At 40.6% G+C, this 18,480-nt stretch overlaps 1 protein-coding gene across 5 annotated transcripts in view; it reads right to left on the reverse strand.

The window, feature by feature from the left end:
• ralgapa2 (Ral GTPase activating protein catalytic subunit alpha 2) overlaps positions 1 to 18,480 on the reverse strand; it is an 89,589-nt gene that overhangs the window by 43,682 nt on the left and 27,427 nt on the right. For 3 of the 5 annotated variants that reach the window (XM_086126786.1, XM_086126791.1, XM_086126788.1), the window contains exons 17-30: positions 15,965 to 16,111; positions 15,547 to 15,663; positions 14,533 to 14,615; positions 14,345 to 14,435; positions 14,054 to 14,227; positions 13,553 to 13,729; positions 12,752 to 12,945; positions 12,534 to 12,632; positions 11,551 to 11,706; positions 5,800 to 5,928; positions 5,277 to 5,405; positions 5,043 to 5,101; positions 4,740 to 4,848; positions 1,784 to 1,894 (exon numbers count right to left, since the gene is read on the reverse strand). In XM_086126786.1, the coding sequence (XP_085982912.1) occupies positions 1,784 to 1,894; positions 4,740 to 4,848; positions 5,043 to 5,101; positions 5,277 to 5,405; positions 5,800 to 5,928; positions 11,551 to 11,706; positions 12,534 to 12,632; positions 12,752 to 12,945; positions 13,553 to 13,729; positions 14,054 to 14,227; positions 14,345 to 14,435; positions 14,533 to 14,615; positions 15,547 to 15,663; positions 15,965 to 16,111 (1,775 nt within the window). The remainder of the gene's footprint in view (positions 1 to 1,783; positions 1,895 to 4,739; positions 4,849 to 5,042; positions 5,102 to 5,276; positions 5,406 to 5,799; positions 5,929 to 11,550; positions 11,707 to 12,533; positions 12,633 to 12,751; positions 12,946 to 13,552; positions 13,730 to 14,053; positions 14,228 to 14,344; positions 14,436 to 14,532; positions 14,616 to 15,546; positions 15,664 to 15,964; positions 16,112 to 18,480) is intronic. The other 2 variants (XM_086126787.1, XM_086126790.1) reach the window with 2 other exon arrangements.

Consider the following 18,480-nt stretch of genomic DNA (forward strand, 5'->3'; position numbering starts at 1 on the left):
ATCTAATTTGCTGCGAAATGTACACTCTCCGTATTCATCCATCCATTTTCTGTGCCGCTTATCCAGCTCAGTGTTGGAGGGAGGTGAAGCCTATGTAACCTGGACTAGTCAAGTCAAGTTTGTTTGTTTAGCACTGCTATAAAAAAAAAAAAATCGCAATAATCATCACGACTTTACGTTGTTTTTAAATTACCAGTTTTAAAGCTTCCGTATTGAAACCTAAGGTAAGATAAGATAAGAAAACCTTTATTTGTCTCACAATGGAGAAATTCCCAATTTACAGGAGCAAAATTATGAAAAGAGAGAAGTATAAGAACAAAAAGTATATAAATAAATAGAAATGATAAAATATAGATATAAGCATATTAAAAATGGGTGAGTGGGGGTGACTCCAGGTTTTCAGGTCTGTCTATTCAATAGCCTGACAGTACAGTGTACTTCAACACAACACATCAAGTATATTTTGACTTTTTTCAAACCAGATGAAAAACATGATCAACAGGGAAAATTATAAAAACATTTTTTTCTCAACTGGACAACATATGCAGAACAAAATAATAATACTAGTAAAACTTGACCCCTCAGGAAAAATGAATACGTCTTAAAATATACCCTATTTTCCAGACTATAATTCACAGTTTTATAGTTTGGCTGGGGGTGCGACTTATACTCTGGAGCGATTTATGGGTGAAATTATAAACACATTATTAGATCATTTCACATGTTATTTTCACATTAAACCACAAGAGGCCGCTCTAGACCTGTATTGATAAAATTACGATGAGTCTGACGTAATCGCGGTAGAAGAGGAAGAGCTGCATCTTCTACCTCCGGAGTTGGTGGAGTTGCTTTAAACTGACACAGAGGATGAAGATTTCATTGGATTTAGTGATTTGGAGTGACATTGATGGTTTGGTGAACTTGTTAGCATGTTCTTTATGCTATAGTTATCTGAATAACTATTAATATGCTCCTTGAACATACAAGGCACGTTCTCAGTTCGTCGTTTATGCGTCATGTAACGTTAGCATATCGTACACTTATTCAGGGTGTTGTTTTCTATTTTATTTTAATTTTAAATTGCCTTTCAAGATGGCATGTATGTTGTTGGTGTTGGATTTTATCAAATAAATTTCCCCCCAAAATGCGACTTATATACCGGTATGTTTTTTTCTTCTTTATTATGCATTTTATGGTTGGTGCGAACTATACTCCTGAGTGCCTTATAATCCGGAAAATACGGTAAACATAATGAAATTATGATTCTACATACAGTGTTAGCATCGTTGCCTTTTGCAAATGAATCAAAAGATGACAATTGATTGCTGCTTTAGTCCAGTGGCTGCACAGTTAGTAAGGATTACATTGGTCATGCTAATCCTTATTCTACAACGCTTTGGAGATACCGCCACACATGCAATGGTGAGGAACTATTCTCATCAAAATAGTTTCATGTTTGCAACATACGTCCAAGTCATGGATGCCCATCAATGCACGTTTAATTACACATTCAGGCCGTGCTTACATCTTCAATTTGCAAACCAAAGTAGACAATGAACAGGCCTACTGATTGTGTCATGCACATTTCCGCCATATCTGATTGAGTAAATATGCTCACAGCTCTAACCTGCTCACCATAATATCACAAATCTCTATCCAGCCTACATATATTGCTCTTTGGAAGGTAATGAGGTATAGGTTCCCAAATGGCCCGCGGATCGGTGGTTGAGGACAATTGCACTCCACCACCAGTGACTCACAGAGTGGTGGTTGTGAATATTACCTCGATGATTTTCTTAGGCAGAGTCGGCTCCACATTTTGGAGAGGCTCCCAATGAGAGATGAGGAGCTGAAACACTTCACAGGCGACCTGAGCCACAGCTTTGTTTCCAAACTGCACAACAAAAAAAAAGTGACGAGAAGAATGTGTTTGTTGTTTGACATGTGGTTAATGCACCATATTTTTCAGACTGTAAATCGCATTCATAGTTTGGCTCTGGTCCTGCGACTACTCGTATATACTAAAGTTAGAGCTCAGATCGGCACCCAAAATTGTAAAAACAGTTAGCTTGCTGCAGAGACGGTCCCTTCGTTTGTTGCTATGACAGGTGGCAACAAATTTACAACATTGTTTTTTTTCTTCATGATGCATTCTTTTGACTGGTGCGATTTATATTCCGGAGCGATTTACAGAACAAAAAATATGCTAAGAAATTATAATTATTTAATCCTCTCGCGGCATTCATTTTTGTTAACCATGTGAGTATGTGGGCCTAGCTGCTTGCAAACAACAAATCAGAACGAGGCAATGGTTAGTACAAAGGAAATTTGTTTTTATGCTGACATGGCTTGTTTTGCACCTAGCTATCTCAACAATCTTGCATGGTCAGATGCATTTTGAAAGAAGAACCCATACATAAATATCAGATGTAAAAACTGTGCCAAACATCAAACTAGTGAGACACACTTTGAAAACCCTTGATGAAACAAGCCAAAAGTCACAATGTGTTACATATATTTTCAAGTGGGCGTGCATGCATCCAAGTTGTTTCAAGTGTTCAGTATATATAAAGACAGTGAAAGTGGATATGAGTCAAAATTCATTTCCGGGTAATAAGTGAGCGGGAAACGCCATCAAGTGATAGAAGTACAGCATATATAGTATGCATATTGTGCTTTACAACAATAAGGAAACAGATTTTTAACTTCATATGTACCTGTGGATGAAACGGCAAAGCCTGTGGTAAAGATATATGCGAGCGGCATATTACATTCAAATGAATGGGAGTGAGCCCCGCCTTTCAATGCATCACCAATGTTTGTCTTTGTTCTCACACGTGTCCACTTTCTGTAACAACCTTTATTTTCCTTGACTGACACTAAAAAAGGTGATACGGGATGACTTAAGGAATCCTTGAGCTAAATCGTCCAATGTGCAGGAATGAGTAGCCAATTGTCATATTTTACCATTGGTTGGGTACGAGTCGGTGGCATTGTGTATGGCGCCGGAGGAGATTGCTGTCACAATAAAGAGAAGTCTGAGCATACAGTAGAACTGCTAGTCGGAAGCATTGTGTGTGGCGGCCTGCAGAGGACATTGCTTTCATAATAAAGAGAAGTTTGGGCATACAGTAGACCGATACTAACAAACATCAAGTTCTGTGTAAGTTCAGAGTTTTTTCCACATTTTGGTAGCTAATCATCATAAATTCATTTCAAATCCCATCCATGCATCATTTCCTCCAGACTCATCAGAAACGAGACTTGAGCAGTGACCATTTCTACCCAAATGTGAATTTCTTCAGTGATTTCAAATTCTCGGTTCAGACACAGAATTTCACATTTCTTCCAGCTAAATGCCTCTCAACATGGAACAAGGGTAGATAATGCAATGAGTGCAGAAATGGCCAAACACAAAAAGAGGCCCTGAGAGTTCAGCACCTGCTTTTAGAAAAGAGAAACTGTCAGTGCCACTCTTCAACCCCCTCCCCCTGTACAACACACTCTAACCAGCCTACCCTCTATTTTGGGGCTGGCGGAGTCTGTGTGTCAAGTTGTACAGGGGAGTGATTACTGCTCCATTAGAGATGGAAGGGATGGGGGGTTGCTCGAGCAGGAAGATGGGCGATGTAGCTGCTTAAATCTACAGAGACAGAGAGCAGTCTCAAAATTACACCACCACACAAGTCCCCCTCCATGAAGAAAGAAAAAGCCTCAACTGGTTTCAGGATCTCTTCAGTCAAAGGAAATGGAGGACTGTTACAAAAATACCCACGAGCAAAATTAGTAGACTGAGGCAACGAAATAGAGGGTATCCATAAAGTCTGGACACAAAGCACAATTGGATATTTTCTATTCAATTCGACTGATAAAACATTGTTTTTTTTCTCTCCATCGATTAAGCATGACTTCGTCAAAAGAAGAAAGAGTTGACAATGACATTGACTCAGCGGTTAATATTAATTTAAATGAACTGACTCAACAAAAAAGGAGTGAATGTACCAAATTTTAAAGCAATGGGGACTGATTGCATCAATACGTGAACATTTTCAAGAACGCATCAATTGTTGCAAATGAAGGAAATCAAACTGAAGATATTCTTTGAATAAAAAGCTGTATTCATATTGAAGATGTTGTTTGAAGTTGTATTTTACCTTGGTGTCCAGACTTTACAGACACCTTGTACGTACATCAAATCAAATACTCACCAAACCTCAGTATACCGGTACACTATACAGACAAAGTATAGAGATATTTCTTTGATTCAGTTTACCAAATAATCAGGTGTGCGGATTGAGCCTCAGCATACAATGACATTTTGGACAATTCTAAGCGTTTCAATTGTTTAACTAATAATGCCTTCTGTGCATTAAAGCAAGGTCCATAAAGGCACGGTTGGGTGAGTTTGTTGTGGAAGAGTTTTAAATCCATAACCTCGAGGTTTCACACTTTTAGTGAGGAACTGCAACAGAGATTGTGAACAAGCCCCCCCCACAGTCACTCCTGACCCCAACAAGATGAACTCTATTAAGACAGTCCAAAATACCATAAAAAATTCCCCCCACCCCAAAAGGAGTTAAATTATCGTTCCAAATAGAAGAAAGACTACCTGCATATTATTCTTCTATTTTCAGTTGCAGTACTTTTGTCCACATATAGTGTGCCAGTACATGGATGATAAACTGTACACTGGAACTGCAGCTCTGCTTTATAGATAATCACATCAGTTAGCCACTGACCTTAAGTGTTACTCCCAGGACATTGATGGCATCTTTCACCTGATCATGGATATTTGCTTGCATGAGTTCCTCGCAAACCCACAGGCCCAGGCTGCACACCGCAATACACCTGGAGTGAAGGGGGGGGGGGGGGGAGACGGCAGTATAAAAGTAAAAACAACATCAGATTCAGAAAGAATGGCTTCACACCACATATCACAGCTCACACATTAAGATTGCCATCATTCTATTTTTGATTTCCTATTCGTGTGCATTACATGGTATCAAAGTTAAACATGCCATTTCATCAATGTAAGTACATACCTGGCCCCTTCACAGTGTTCCTTTGTTGCAGCCTCAAGCAGGATATTGACAAGATAATCCTGAAGTGCAAAAACACATTATCAGATTATAGTCTTGTCCTTCCGCTCACACGGACTCCATAGATTACAATGTGCATCCTGGGATTGAAGTCAGCCATGGTTTTAAAGCCTTTACAGTAATGAAAAATACTAAAAATAATTTCCCCTTGAGGATTTGCCCACTTTCGTGATTTACCTTGATATCCTCCTTTCCTACAAGAACATCATCAGTGCCGGGGACACTCCGCAGGACTGGAATGTGGACGTAAAGGTTTGGGAAACACACTAACGAGCCAAGAATTGTTTGAGCCTCCATCCTGGGAGCCTAGCGCAAGGAGAAATGACACTTATCGCATTGTCTCAAAATCTCTTTCTGAATGTAATAACTTTTAAAGTAATTAAAAATAAATATCAATAAATATAAACAGGAAAGTGAATCTATGGGAATTTCTCCATTGCGAGACAAATAAAGGTTTTCTTATCTTTTTCTTATCTATGGTGTGCATAAATAAATTGTGTAAAGTACAATTTACGGGGTGGTTATAAATCCATTATGATGTCATTTGATGGACAATTCTCCCGCTACATACCGGACCACCCACAAAAGGCTGCCCTATAACAGCATGGTACTAGATATTTTGGTACCCTTTACAACTTTTGGCATGGAAAAAAAATGATGCATCAAAAGAATAGGGAAAGACGGTCAAGCCTGGGTGTACCTCTGAAGAGTCACAACTGAGGACACGGGCAGCAGCAGTGATAAAATCGCCAACCAGCATTGTGAAACCCGGCAGGCCGAGGAAGAAAAATCTTGGAGAGCAGGAACTGATAATGGTGTTCAAAGTATCCTGGTGACAAAAATATCTCATTAACTCTTAATATCTGCAGTAGCGGGTAGCAACAATGGAATTCACGTAAGTACACACCCCGAATTACAATGCATTTGGTACGTTATGTTAAATAAATAATAGAATACAATGATTTGCACATTCTGTTCGACCTATAGCAAATTGAATGCACTTGTGTTGTCACAATACCAACGGTTTGACTTTGAGATTATACGATACTTCGAGAAAGGATTTAATCATAACACACGCAGAACAGGCGATGCAGTAAAATGGGCGGATTGATTTAAGTGGATAAATTTGTACTGGCCCAGTCTGTAGCTACATGGTGGCCCAACACAGCCCCATAATGTCACCCCATCTTCTTCCTTCTATCTTTGTATTTGTACGACATGCTGCACATCTGCCCCGTCTAACACAGAGTTGGAGTGCTTTCACTACATTTTCTGTCTTCTGTCAAAGTGATGGTATCGAGTCGTTTTTGCGGGCTAAATATCACAGTACGTTACTGGTACACCGGTACTTGATGAAACACTGGAATACAGTACACTAAAAAGACAAGATATTGATTATTCAATGTGCTAATTTTCAAATATTCAGTCATTTTGAATTTGATGCCATCAACAAAGTTCCAAAAAAGCTGTGACAGGGGCATGTTTACTCCAGCTCGACCGAGATAATTTTTTTTTGGGCCAATGCTGATTCCAATAGTTGGCAGAAAAAATCTCATTACCAATTAATTGTCTGATTACTGTGAAATATGTATATGATCCATAAGTATATATATACACCGATAAAACATTTTCCCTTAAAATGAATGGCAATTTTCTGTATTTCTTTTTTGTTTGTTCATAAAATACATCTTTTGGATTAAAAAAAAAAGAATTTAAAAAATTTGATGAACCACAAATATCCAGTGGCCAGAAAAAGACCGATTCAAAATATATGGTTGTCCAACTTCTTCTTAAGCGATACAGTGAGGTGCAACAAATGAAATTGAATGCAACAGTGCTTCAAGTACCATTTAGGAAAACCAAAAGACTTCAAAAGCGGATGAAATTAAAAATTCTGAAGACATGACTAAGACATCTGGCATCATGTTGAAAGGAAACTACTGTAGATGCTGAGCTGTAAATAAAATGACTAAAAAAACAAATACAAGCCTGATTTTTGACAGTCATTCATCACACACTTTCCATCTTGTTATCTTCAGACTCCTTTCACAAAGTGAACCAATTTTATGTTCTGTTTTGATTTACATTTTTACTCAACGTCCTGACTTCAGTGGAAATGGGATTCAATCATACAGCAGAGTTGCAGTTTAACAAGCTTTGTAAATTTGGCCTGGACACAGCCTCTTGGTTGGAGGTACACAAAGACAGAATTGTTTTGTAAATGGGCCACAATGTCTGAGACATTGTAGGGAGAAAGCCCCCCCCCCCCCCGCAACGGGTAGCCTCAACATTTAAGTGTGGCAAGGGGAGCAAGGCAGTCGACGGGATACTAAAAATCAGCAACAGAAAAGAGTGGCAGAGAAAGAGAGGCAGCAGATGGATTGCCAGGGAGGAAAAATAGGGAAACAAAAGATTATAACCTTTGTGAATGGCATTTATGTACGCAGATAGGAAAAACAGTCATTTGTGCTGTAGGCATGGCGCTGTATTGTTGAGCTACAGGCAGCTCATTGGCAGATGGGTATTCTTTCGACAGTGGCATTTGCTAAGTATGTTGCATAAACCGCTCAAGGATGTGTAGTGCAAAACGCAGTTGGATCACGGTTGGAACAGCAAATAGAACATAGGATAAAGCGGTAAAAGACCGGTTGTGTTTGTAGCTTGGAATACAACAGTGATTGTGGTCAGCGCAGGATAAAACGCATGCACTGCGTATGAGTATGCACTGTGCCCGTTCGCTCTCTTATCTTCCACTCCACTCGTGCATGCGTGTGTACAAAGGCAAGGTCCAGCCTGAAAACACCTGTCTTCTTGGCTATAAACCTGTGCAAATCCCACAGTTCAAACATGGGCGCCCGTTTCTATCTAAACTAACAGAGCAACTCGGCAAACACAAACAGATACAATTTTTCTCCACTCTCTTGGTTTACGGTACCCTCCTTTCTATCTTCACCCATAACCCGGAGCTTTGACAAAAAACAGAGTGCAGCTGAAACGAAAAGAACGAGAATAAACACAGAGGTAATATGCAGGAAGCGGATCCAACAGGATACACTGCCTGCAGAAAATTGGTGGGGAGAGCTTGAGGGTCCATTTTACCCTCATTTTGTAGGTAATTGACCTCTGCAACATAATGTGCAGTGCAGTCAGAGGTAATTAGTGAGCAACAAACTGTTGCTTGATTGCTTGAAATGAGCATTTTAGAGGAGGACACAAATGGAGAATGCAAAGTGTTTTCTGGTGCCTAAATTTAAGGGGTGTATAAAAATGGGAATTGAGGCCTGTGTTGGCGAAAGACATGGTCCCACATATCAACCAAAGAAGCATTAATGTACCTCGGAAATCGAGCCACCTCAAACCTTTTCCCTTGACCTCGTTTCAAACAGAGCACTTCCTGTCCACCTGCCGGCTTCTGGAGTGACCGGGTTGTCTCTGACATTATGTCAGCCGTAAAATACAATTATTTGTCTCCAATCTTATACCCTAAATAGGGACATTTCTGAGTTTCAATGAAGAAATAAATCAACGAATGAGGAAAAAAAAAAGAATGGGATTTCCCATAAAAGTTGGTAGAAAGCTTCTTGAGAGTCATATTTGCAAATATCTGTTCAAGTGTCAAAAACATGTACCTGAACCAAATTAGGGAGCAGCTATTTAAATTGTTGACCTCTTGGTTGGATTACCGCTGTCATGGCATGTCAGGTCTTTATGAGAGCAGAGGAGGACAAACTATAAGGACAATGGCCATGACCTTGTCCCTCTTGTCAGTTGAAGGGACAATCCCTCGAAGGGAACTGTCAATTTGCTCGACGCTTAACTGAATTTAATGGTGACGACTTACACTGCATGGGACCCCCACCCCTGCCCAATGAGTGTTTTACAACAGATTATATCATTATGTCAATTTATCTGTGCCGAAGCATATTATAAATGATCATATCTTCAATTATCAAACTACGAACGCAAGTAATTTCAAACTGCAATTTAAAAGCCATCTACAACAAATGCACAGAATGGATGACTCCAAAAACTATAGCTAATTTATATACACATCAAAAGATCTGCTTTTTCCTCTTTTTGGGTGGGGTAAGGTGGTTTAGAGGCGGAGAGAGAGGAGGAGGGGTAGAGTAAGAGCCACTTTCTTATGTTAAGCAGGCGCGCGGCTGTCCTCTATTGTGTGGTGTGAGGACTCTTTTCTCTGGCCAATTTGAGCACGCCTCAGTGGCCAGCCTGGCTCTGGCCCCCTGACGCATTATACAGAGCTGTAACAAAAGCGAGAGAATGTTGCCTTGTTCCTCAGCGTGCCCCCCTCATTGCTCCACTCTACACTACAATCCCCTGGCTGTCCTCCCGCTCCTTCACACACACACCCACTGGGCCTCCGGCCGACTTGTCAGTCTAAGGGAGCGCGACAGACGTCAATCCTTAATTAATCACGAATACGCGGCAGGGGCTCAAAACATTATTGAACGATATTGAAAACATTCTAATAAGCTTGTCGCACTGCCAAGGTGCAACGGAAACCCAGCCAGCAGGGCAACTGCACACGCACACACATACTTGTATCCAAAATATCCCCCATCCACACTTTTATCCCGTTCTTTGTTTCTGGGTGAGGGCGAGGGTCCCTTCATTCATCTCCACTCTGCATCGTCTGGAAGGAGTGGAGCTAGGCCAGATTTAAATATGATGAAGGGTGCGACGAAAGGAAGACCGGAAGATACCAAAAGACAGCAGAATTCTTCAACACAGCTGGTTGGCAGGCAATTATTTAACATGACATCAAAAGAGAAGATACTGTGCCTACTGCCGAGACTATATGCTGTATGCGCATCCTCACTAAGTTCACCAAAGTATACAATGTGGAAAAGGGTCCTCGGCCGCTATGCTTCCAGGATCTGAAATGGGATGAAGAATAAAGTCCCACGTTGCAGCTTTAATTGGTCACACTGTGCAAGGGTGTGATTGTGTCTGTGGAAATGTGTGAGGTCAGAAACTGATGCTGGAAGAAAAAGAAAAGCTGCAGCACAGTCATCATTTTCATGTTACACTGAAAAAATACAAATGCATCACCTTTGTTTTTTTTCCCTCCCATTTTTCATGAGCAAAGACTTGTCTTATGGACACAAAAGCCCTCTTTCTCGCAAATATCCTAAAAATAAAATAAAAAATCATCGAGTGCTTCTCATTCGCCTCACAATATGCGGAATATGAAGATCCTGAGGAGCCATCAGGTTTGTGGCACAGGTCTGCCTTTGGCTGCCCACAATAAAAGGTCACTCAATTGTAGTTTTATCACACAGCACAACCCCATAGCTTTTTCATAAGCGTGCAGTTGACATGCTGACTGCATTAATGTCCGCCAGAGTGGTTGCCTGTGAATAGAATTTTTTATTTCCCTCCAAAAAGCAGTCTACAAAGTTGATTCAGGGAATTTGCCAATACATCCAACTAGGCTCACAACTACACCACCTTGAAATCTGCTGCAACAATTAGCTAGCATTAGAATTATTGCGCAAACTTTCAGAAAGCATCTCTATGGATTCATCATTTTATGGACAATGAACACAGGTAATTTTATTGATGGCACAGAGATACAGAAACAAAATCCCGAGACCCATTGTGCCAATCATCCACGACCATCACCTCATGTTGCAACATGTTAATGTACGGCCCCATATTGCAAGGCACTGCACATAACTCCTGGAAGCTGAAAACATCCCAGTTCTTGCATAACCAGCATACTTAAAAGGCATGACACACAGTGAGCATATTTGCTCTGTTTGCTCTGGATTGGCGTATCTAGCGGCAGGTTCTGGTTCCTTCCAATATCCAACAACTTTGCACAGCCAATCAAGAGGAGTGGACCGACATTCCATTGGCCGTAAAAGAAACAACCCGATCAACGCTACATATATGAGGAAGATGTGTTGCATCATGTGAGGCAAATGGTGATCACACCAGATACGGACTGGTCGAGCCTCCAGCATCCTTACAGGAAAACGACACATTTTTGGGTGGCCTTTTGTTGTGGGCACACACCGGTGCAACAACCGTACAGTTTAACCAGTATCTTGAAATGCCTGACAAGGTGGTGCGTTTATCTCGGCAAAGAAGGACTGCGCGCTAACATAGATTTAGACAATTTTGTGAATAATTACTGGGAGTAAGGCGTTTTGTTGTACATTAACTCCTTGAGTTCACCTACTGATGAAAAACAAGAGATTTTGCATTTATATTTTTGTTCAGTATGTACATGAAGAATGATTACCCGAACTACAACCAATTCAAATTGCTGAAAGAAAAACAGTAGTCAATGTCAATTTGGTACTACTAGCAAATGTAAACCAATGTTTCCCAGAAATGATACAAAATGATCATTTGGGGTTTCAAGGTGTAGCGAAGTGCTTGAATTAAATGCTGTTACAGTGGTGCAACCTGCAGGTCATACCTGATCATTGCTAGTAAAACCTTTGTGCATGATGTGGTAGAGGTGCACCAGGAAATCAGTGTTGGGAAGGACATCCTGGTGTCTGGTCATCATCTCACAGATCAATTTATAAGCCTGCAGTTTGCCTTGTTTGTAATCTGCTGGTAGCATGGTGGCCTGTGTGGAACATGAAGAAGTACATGCATTGTGAAAAAGGTCCATCAGTCAAATTGCGCTAGCTGTTTCAGACACTTTTGTCATTGTTTTCCAATTAAATGTAGCATCGCTGATTCTTTGTTGTATACAAACTGTTGGAGGTTCAATTGTGCAATTTGCAACTTTGAAAATCAAGGGACAGTTGCCCAAACTACTGAAATGCAGTGTACGAGTTGCATGAAATCATGACTAAACAGGGACAAAATTGTTGGCGAACAAAAATCCGAAGTACAAATTTGCTAAAAATTACTTGAGAATCAGTCATTTCTTTTTTTTCTCGGTGATCAAAAATAATTATTTCTGGTCTGGACAAAAATTGTGTTCGACCTAATTCTTCAAAATGCTGTTACAGAACAGTTCAAAGCTTTGTTGTTGACCATTTTTGAGTGAAATCGAGCACCACATTTTGCTACAGAATGCGTCTTTGTCATAGTCCTGAGATTTCCTCTACTGGATGCAACAAAACAGGAGTGTGTCTCCTATGTTTCAAAAAAGGGACAGTATTGTTCCTTGAAAGCTTCTCATATACAATGGTGCGTCTTGGGGGAAAATAAATAAATAAATAAAAAATATAATTTTGCCTCATCTGTCCAAGGACATCCTCCCAGAGGTTTGTCAATTTGCATTGCTCAAGGGTACCATTAATTTTTTTTAAGAACTATTAGACATCATTCAGTTGCCTTTCTGTTCTGCAAACTCAGAACAGAATGGTGCACATTTTTCAGATAATGCTCCAGCGGAATTAGTAATGTTGACTGCTGTTGTCAGGGGTTACGTGTTGTTGGTACCCTGAATAGCCAGGAGGCAAGCATACGGAGGGGGGGAATGAATGCAGGCTGTGGGGGAGAAGACTGATTGTCCACACTGATACCAAGGTTATCTCGAATCTGGAAACACAAATTTAACAGAGAGGAGTTAAAACAACCAATGACAGTCATTTCTACAGGAAATGGCGTGTGATGATTTTTTTTACTGATATGAAAGTTTGGCTGGTTTTCCATTTTACCTTTGCAAGTTTTTGCCACAGCTCATAGAGATAAGAAAACACTTTGGCGTGGATTTTGGGGCATTGGATGTTGTTGACATCTCCAAGGATACCCAAAATCCTCCTCCACAGGACAAAGGCTGAATCAGCATGCCATCCTGTCAGGGTCCCACCCGCAATGATGCTGACGTCATCAGTCAGACACTCGCTACTGTCTGCATGGTCAAAAAGGAGAGAGAAAGCATGAAAGTCTGGATTTGATAATAAACTTCATTTTGGCAGCAACCGGATTTGTCGCTGTGACTATTACAGAATGAGTCAAAACCCTCTTCAGTGAGACATAGGATCTAATCAAAAAGTGCTGAATGAACATTTAGACTTTATAATGTGGTATTTTTGTCCAAATTTGTAATTCAGGGATGATCATGCTGTCACTAGTTGATTCAATCCCTGTCCACTGAAGTGCTAAACTGTAAAAATACTTTTGGAAAACAGACATGGTCACGTGCAACAGCCAAATGAGTTCTTATGGATTTGTAGGAAGACAGCACCACTTAGTGGGCAACAGAGCAGTGTCAAAGGGAGACGGGTTAGATGAGAAACTGAAAAGTGTCAGGTAAAGTTGCGGTAATCTATGCAGAATGTTTGTCACCACTGATCGATAGAGAGATTATTAGTTTCAATTCAATGGAGCAAAAGATGTGTGAAGATGTGATGTGTGAGCCGTGAGGATAAAACTATGTCAAGAAGTGAAGTCAAGGTTAAGGCTAAAAATTAGAGCGCATGAGGATTCGGTGATGATTGGCAGCTATGGAGCAGTACCCAAGTGGTGTGGCATATGTAAGACAGACTGATGAATGCTGTCGTCCAGGGGGCAATCCTGCGGGCACTCAGTGTGCACCACTAAGGCTGGGGAGGCGGGGGGTTTCTGAGGATAGTGGAAGTGGATGTTGTGTTGGGGTGGGGGTGAAGAGTGGGGAGAGAGAGTACACTCAGGACCTATAAACAAGGAGCAGAGATAAAATTGGGTTTGGGGAGGGGAGTAGAATGACAAAGACAAAAGCTTCATGATGATCACAAACAAACAAAAGTCACAACAGTGTCTAAGGTGTGTCAGGGTGAGGGACACGTCTCACTGAGCGGCACATTGACCTTCTTTACTTTGTCTTCCATTCATGGAAGGAAACTACAAACCTCGATCCGTACACAGCAGACTAAAACTAAAGCATCTATTGTACTACATCCACCTTCCTAATGAGTCCTCTGCAGTGAAATCGCGAAAACCCAACACAGGTGAAGCTTGTACGCAATGTGAGTTGTCACCTGCTAGAGCCTCATGGTGACTGAGAAGCAGACTTCCCTGGCTCTGCGGGTCAGTGGTCACGTCCATGTGAGCTGACTGGGTGGACTGATTGTCAGCCTCCTCGTCAAACACCTGCCAGGTGACCTCAGCTTCATTCAAATAGCCATTTGATGTCTCGCTGCTAATACTCTCACCTGGGAAATGAAGGCAAGCAAAGGTTGTGCTTGAAATGGAACAGAAGAATTTAGTAATTAAGGTAAACATTAAATTAATAGATCAGATGAGGACATAATCAGAGACTTTATTCTCACTTTTCTCTCTGAGCTTGGCCCTTGAGTAGTGATGGTACCCCTCAGCACTATTTTCTGTCTCAACTGGACTGCTGCTTTGGCGGATCAGGATCTACGAGCACAAGAAAATAGAAAGAATATATCGGCATTGTCATTCATTCTATTTCGACACCGGTGATGCAACATTACAATACAAATAGGTTTCTCACAACTGGCAGTTCACTGCACTCCCGCCTCTCCGATGTTCCGCTATCGGAACCAAAGGAAGTAGGTGAAGGCTCTCTCTTCTGGGCTGGAGAGCAGGACGTGAGATAAATAGAGACAGAGATAGGGATGGAATAAAAACGTGGTCACAGATATGATTACATTGCATGTAAAACACGACGACTTTTTCCTTGTCCAACCCACTTTATGAATGGATGTGCATGGTTGTAGATTGTAATATTTATATTGCAAGCTACCAGGCACCTTCCAATTGTTGACTCTACCGTATATACTGTACTATATATTTACAGTGAAGACTGAACTTTTAGTTCTAGATAATGCTATCATATAAAGCTCGGCACTAACATTAACACAACCTCAAAATCATGTTTAATAGCTAATTTGAGATACAAGGGAGGAAAAAAACTAGATTATTATTGTAAAAAGGTATTATGTTGCCATTGATTAAAACGGTAAGGACACGTCACAGACACCGGCCACCAGCCATCAAAGTCTGCGCTCATGCTGATCTCTTAATGCTGTGCTGTCCTTTGGTTGTGAAAATACGGGAATTCTCAGGTTTGATTGTTGAAGAGGTTATTATTAGAGGTTGTTATTTTTATTACAATTGTGGCAACACAAGGTGGGCGCTTGCTGTCGCGGCATCGGCGCTTGAAGTTAAAAATAAATAAATGAATTTGGGAGTTGTGCTGCAGTTATGACCAAAGATGCATCCAATAGAAGAGATAGTGGCGGAGAAATTTCACACAGAAGAGCTTTCGGCAGCGTTGTACAGTATAAACGACATGACAAAAACCTTCTCTGTAAATGAGCAACCAATTAATTTTTCAACATCGGACCAGACAGGGTTGGACTTTTTTTTTCTTAATAAATAAAATCAGCCTTTTGTATTTACATGTGTCATATTAGCGAAAGACAGATAGATAGATAGATAGATAGATAGATAGATAGATAGATAGATAGATAGAATACTTTTTCACAGCACTGTAGGTTTGTACCTTGTAATGTGTCAGAAAGCTGCTGCGTGATGTCTGAGGTGCTGCTGCTACGAAGGAGCGGGCTATCTCCTCCCCCTAATTCTTCTCCCCCTTCTGAGAGCTGACATTCCTCCACGTCTGGACAAAAGGGCAAAAGAGAGCATAAAATGAAGCAATGGTGAAATGATCAATCAACCTGTCTACAAATCCTGACGTGTAAACACAAACAAAAATTAAGGCATGCACACATGCAGTGGTAATGGGAGGCGCAAGCCCAAGTTTTTCTCCACAGGAGAGTCCGTGGAAACACTCCAAACCCTCTGCACCAGTTAGTGGTACAGAAGACAGTTGATGATGGGACGACAGGTGAATGATACAGGATGGGTGGAGGCCACAAACACACAAATACTGTACATTCACCTCTCCAAAGCCACTTTACCTGAGAGTCTGTGAGAGCAAGTAGAGTTACCAGAAGAGATACCAGGCAAGAAAGAGCTCACAGTGTGGAGCAGGCTAGGAACGCTTTTAGTAGTGGGCAAAGCCTCACATAGGTGAACACAGTTGCTGATGGACTGGCTTCGTTTAGCTTCCATCAGCCAAAGAGAGAACAGAATGCGAAAAAGGAAGGAATAAAGAGAATAAAGACAGTATTAAAAATGATGGAGTACAGTATGTGGGAACCCCCCCACCACAAATGCATTTATTAAAGACCCCGTAGAGTGATTTTTGAGTTCTCTTTCGAAATACGTTATATGTGTTTGAAGATATTTGCTGAAAACCTGATAAATCTGAGAACTATGCAGTACTACATTGTTGAGCTATCGCATTACACTCTTTCACCATTAAAATTCTCTTTTCAAAAATATGTTCTATGTGCCCCCGGTAGTCTAAACACTCAAACTCATGGGCACATAAAGCAACTTGAGGGCATTGCAATACAAATCTATACTCTTTTTATCTACTCTCTAACCCAACCGGGCGAAGCAGACGGCCGCCCCACATTGAGTTTTCGGTGTGCTCCAGGTCTGTTCCTAAGAGGGAGTTTTTCCTTGCCTCTGTCACCTAGTGGTTCCTCATGTGAAGGTCAGTTGGGGCACAGTTAGTCTTTAAATAAGTGGGGAGTGTGGTCTTTGACCTGCTCCATGAGTAAAGTGCTCTGAGAAAACCTCTGCTGTGAATTGGTGCCATATAAATAACATTGAATTGAATCATACAGTAATTCTTAAAGGGGACATCAACTGAAAAAAATCTTTACAGTAAACTTATCTTCACAAAACAGGTGAGCCATGGTTTGTCGTTACTTGAGCCTTGAGCAACTGTGATGTCAGTTGACACAATGTGGCAAAATGGCCACCCATGGATATGCCTAAGAATGGGTAGATTTTGCTGCTTAAATTATATTTCACAAACACAATATTAATCCAAATGCTGTGTTTAGACGAGTGGAGGCGCATAGAGCATATTATTTTAAAGAGAATTTATGGATGGACCTCCTCTTTAAGATTGTTGTTTGTTCTCATGTTTACACTGACGGCTAGAATCCGATTTCACCAGACAAAGCGACAGAAAATCATGTTGAGATTTTACATTTATACCTTATTTGCATCTAAATCATATTCTCGTCCAAAGTTATAGTCGACTTGGTAAATCTGGTGTCCTGTCGTAAGATCTCAGAGGGTTCACTACAGCCTGATACTGCAAAGGTTTTTAACTACCTTTAAGAATGTATCTTGCAAGATTATAATTTAGATTTCAATTACCGGTACTTAAATCCAAACAGCACTGACACAGTAAAACATGTTAAAGCACAGTAAAACATGTTAAAGCACAACAAGAGGAGTTTGTATTTGCATGAATGAGTAGAGCCAATTTCCGACGGTCAACAATGAGGCATGGCTGCTGGATATGGTTGACACTTCCAAGCCAAATGTCAATTTGAGCAATGAAAAGAGACCTTGCAATTGTCTTTTTTTTTCCTTTTAATTACTAACTTCAGTGGTTGATATGTTATGTCTGCTGTGGCTTGCCATTGTTTGCCAGGAATGCATATTAATGAGCATTAATTACCTTCTTAATGAAACTATCACAAACTGTCACACAATGAAGTGTGGACGTTCTTTGGAGGAGAAGAGAGAGGGGCTCATGGTGCCTTTGAAGATCATTGGGGAAAATCCAATTAGGCCCAAAGAAAGGGCATGGAATTTTAAGCAGTTGTTTTTCATATATTACAAACAAACACGCACACACACACACACAACTTTTTTCCTTCAGGCTCAAATGCTGCTACTTGTTCACCGAGCTCGTCATTTCAGAGCATTACGGGTAATTGCAGAAAAGAAATGGGATTGTCTCTTTTATCTTTCCCATTCAGTCCAGACCAAAATTTCAGAAATGCATTTTAGCGAGTTACTCTTCTCAACTTATAATGAGCCTGCCACATCTCCAACAGATAAGGGCCATTGCTGCGTCTGGACTGAACTGTAACAATGGCTCTTCTAAGCCAGCCTTTGACATCCTGTCAAGACATGGAAATGGAGTCAGTATGCAATGATATGCGAGGGGGACAATAGCGGCCATCTGCTGGGGCTTTCTCTCATTGGTGTTTGGCTTTCATTGTGACCTGGGCTGGTGTATACATGGACCTCTCACATGGATCTCAGTGCAGTCAATGAATCTGAGAGCACCAAAAGCGTTGTAGCATCAGCTTCTTACACAAAGGCAGAGGATCAAGAAAATATTCACCTAAATAAAATCTACTATGGCCTCAACTAAATCTAGCAACAATCATAATTGGGGTTCGATAATAAAATAGCAACAATAATAACTCTATTAACAGAATATTACTGTAACAGGGGAATATAATTTCAAATCTAATTAGAAATTATTTGAATGACCTGCTTTGATGAAAGGTGTAAAACGTTTCATTTGACAATGACAAGTTTGTCATAGTAAATA

This window comes from Hippocampus guttulatus, chromosome 13, assembly GCF_054856545.1.
Source record: "Hippocampus guttulatus isolate MCC_2025c chromosome 13, RoL_Hgut_1.0, whole genome shotgun sequence".
In the NCBI taxonomy this organism is placed as follows: Eukaryota; Metazoa; Chordata; class Actinopteri; order Syngnathiformes; family Syngnathidae; genus Hippocampus; species Hippocampus guttulatus.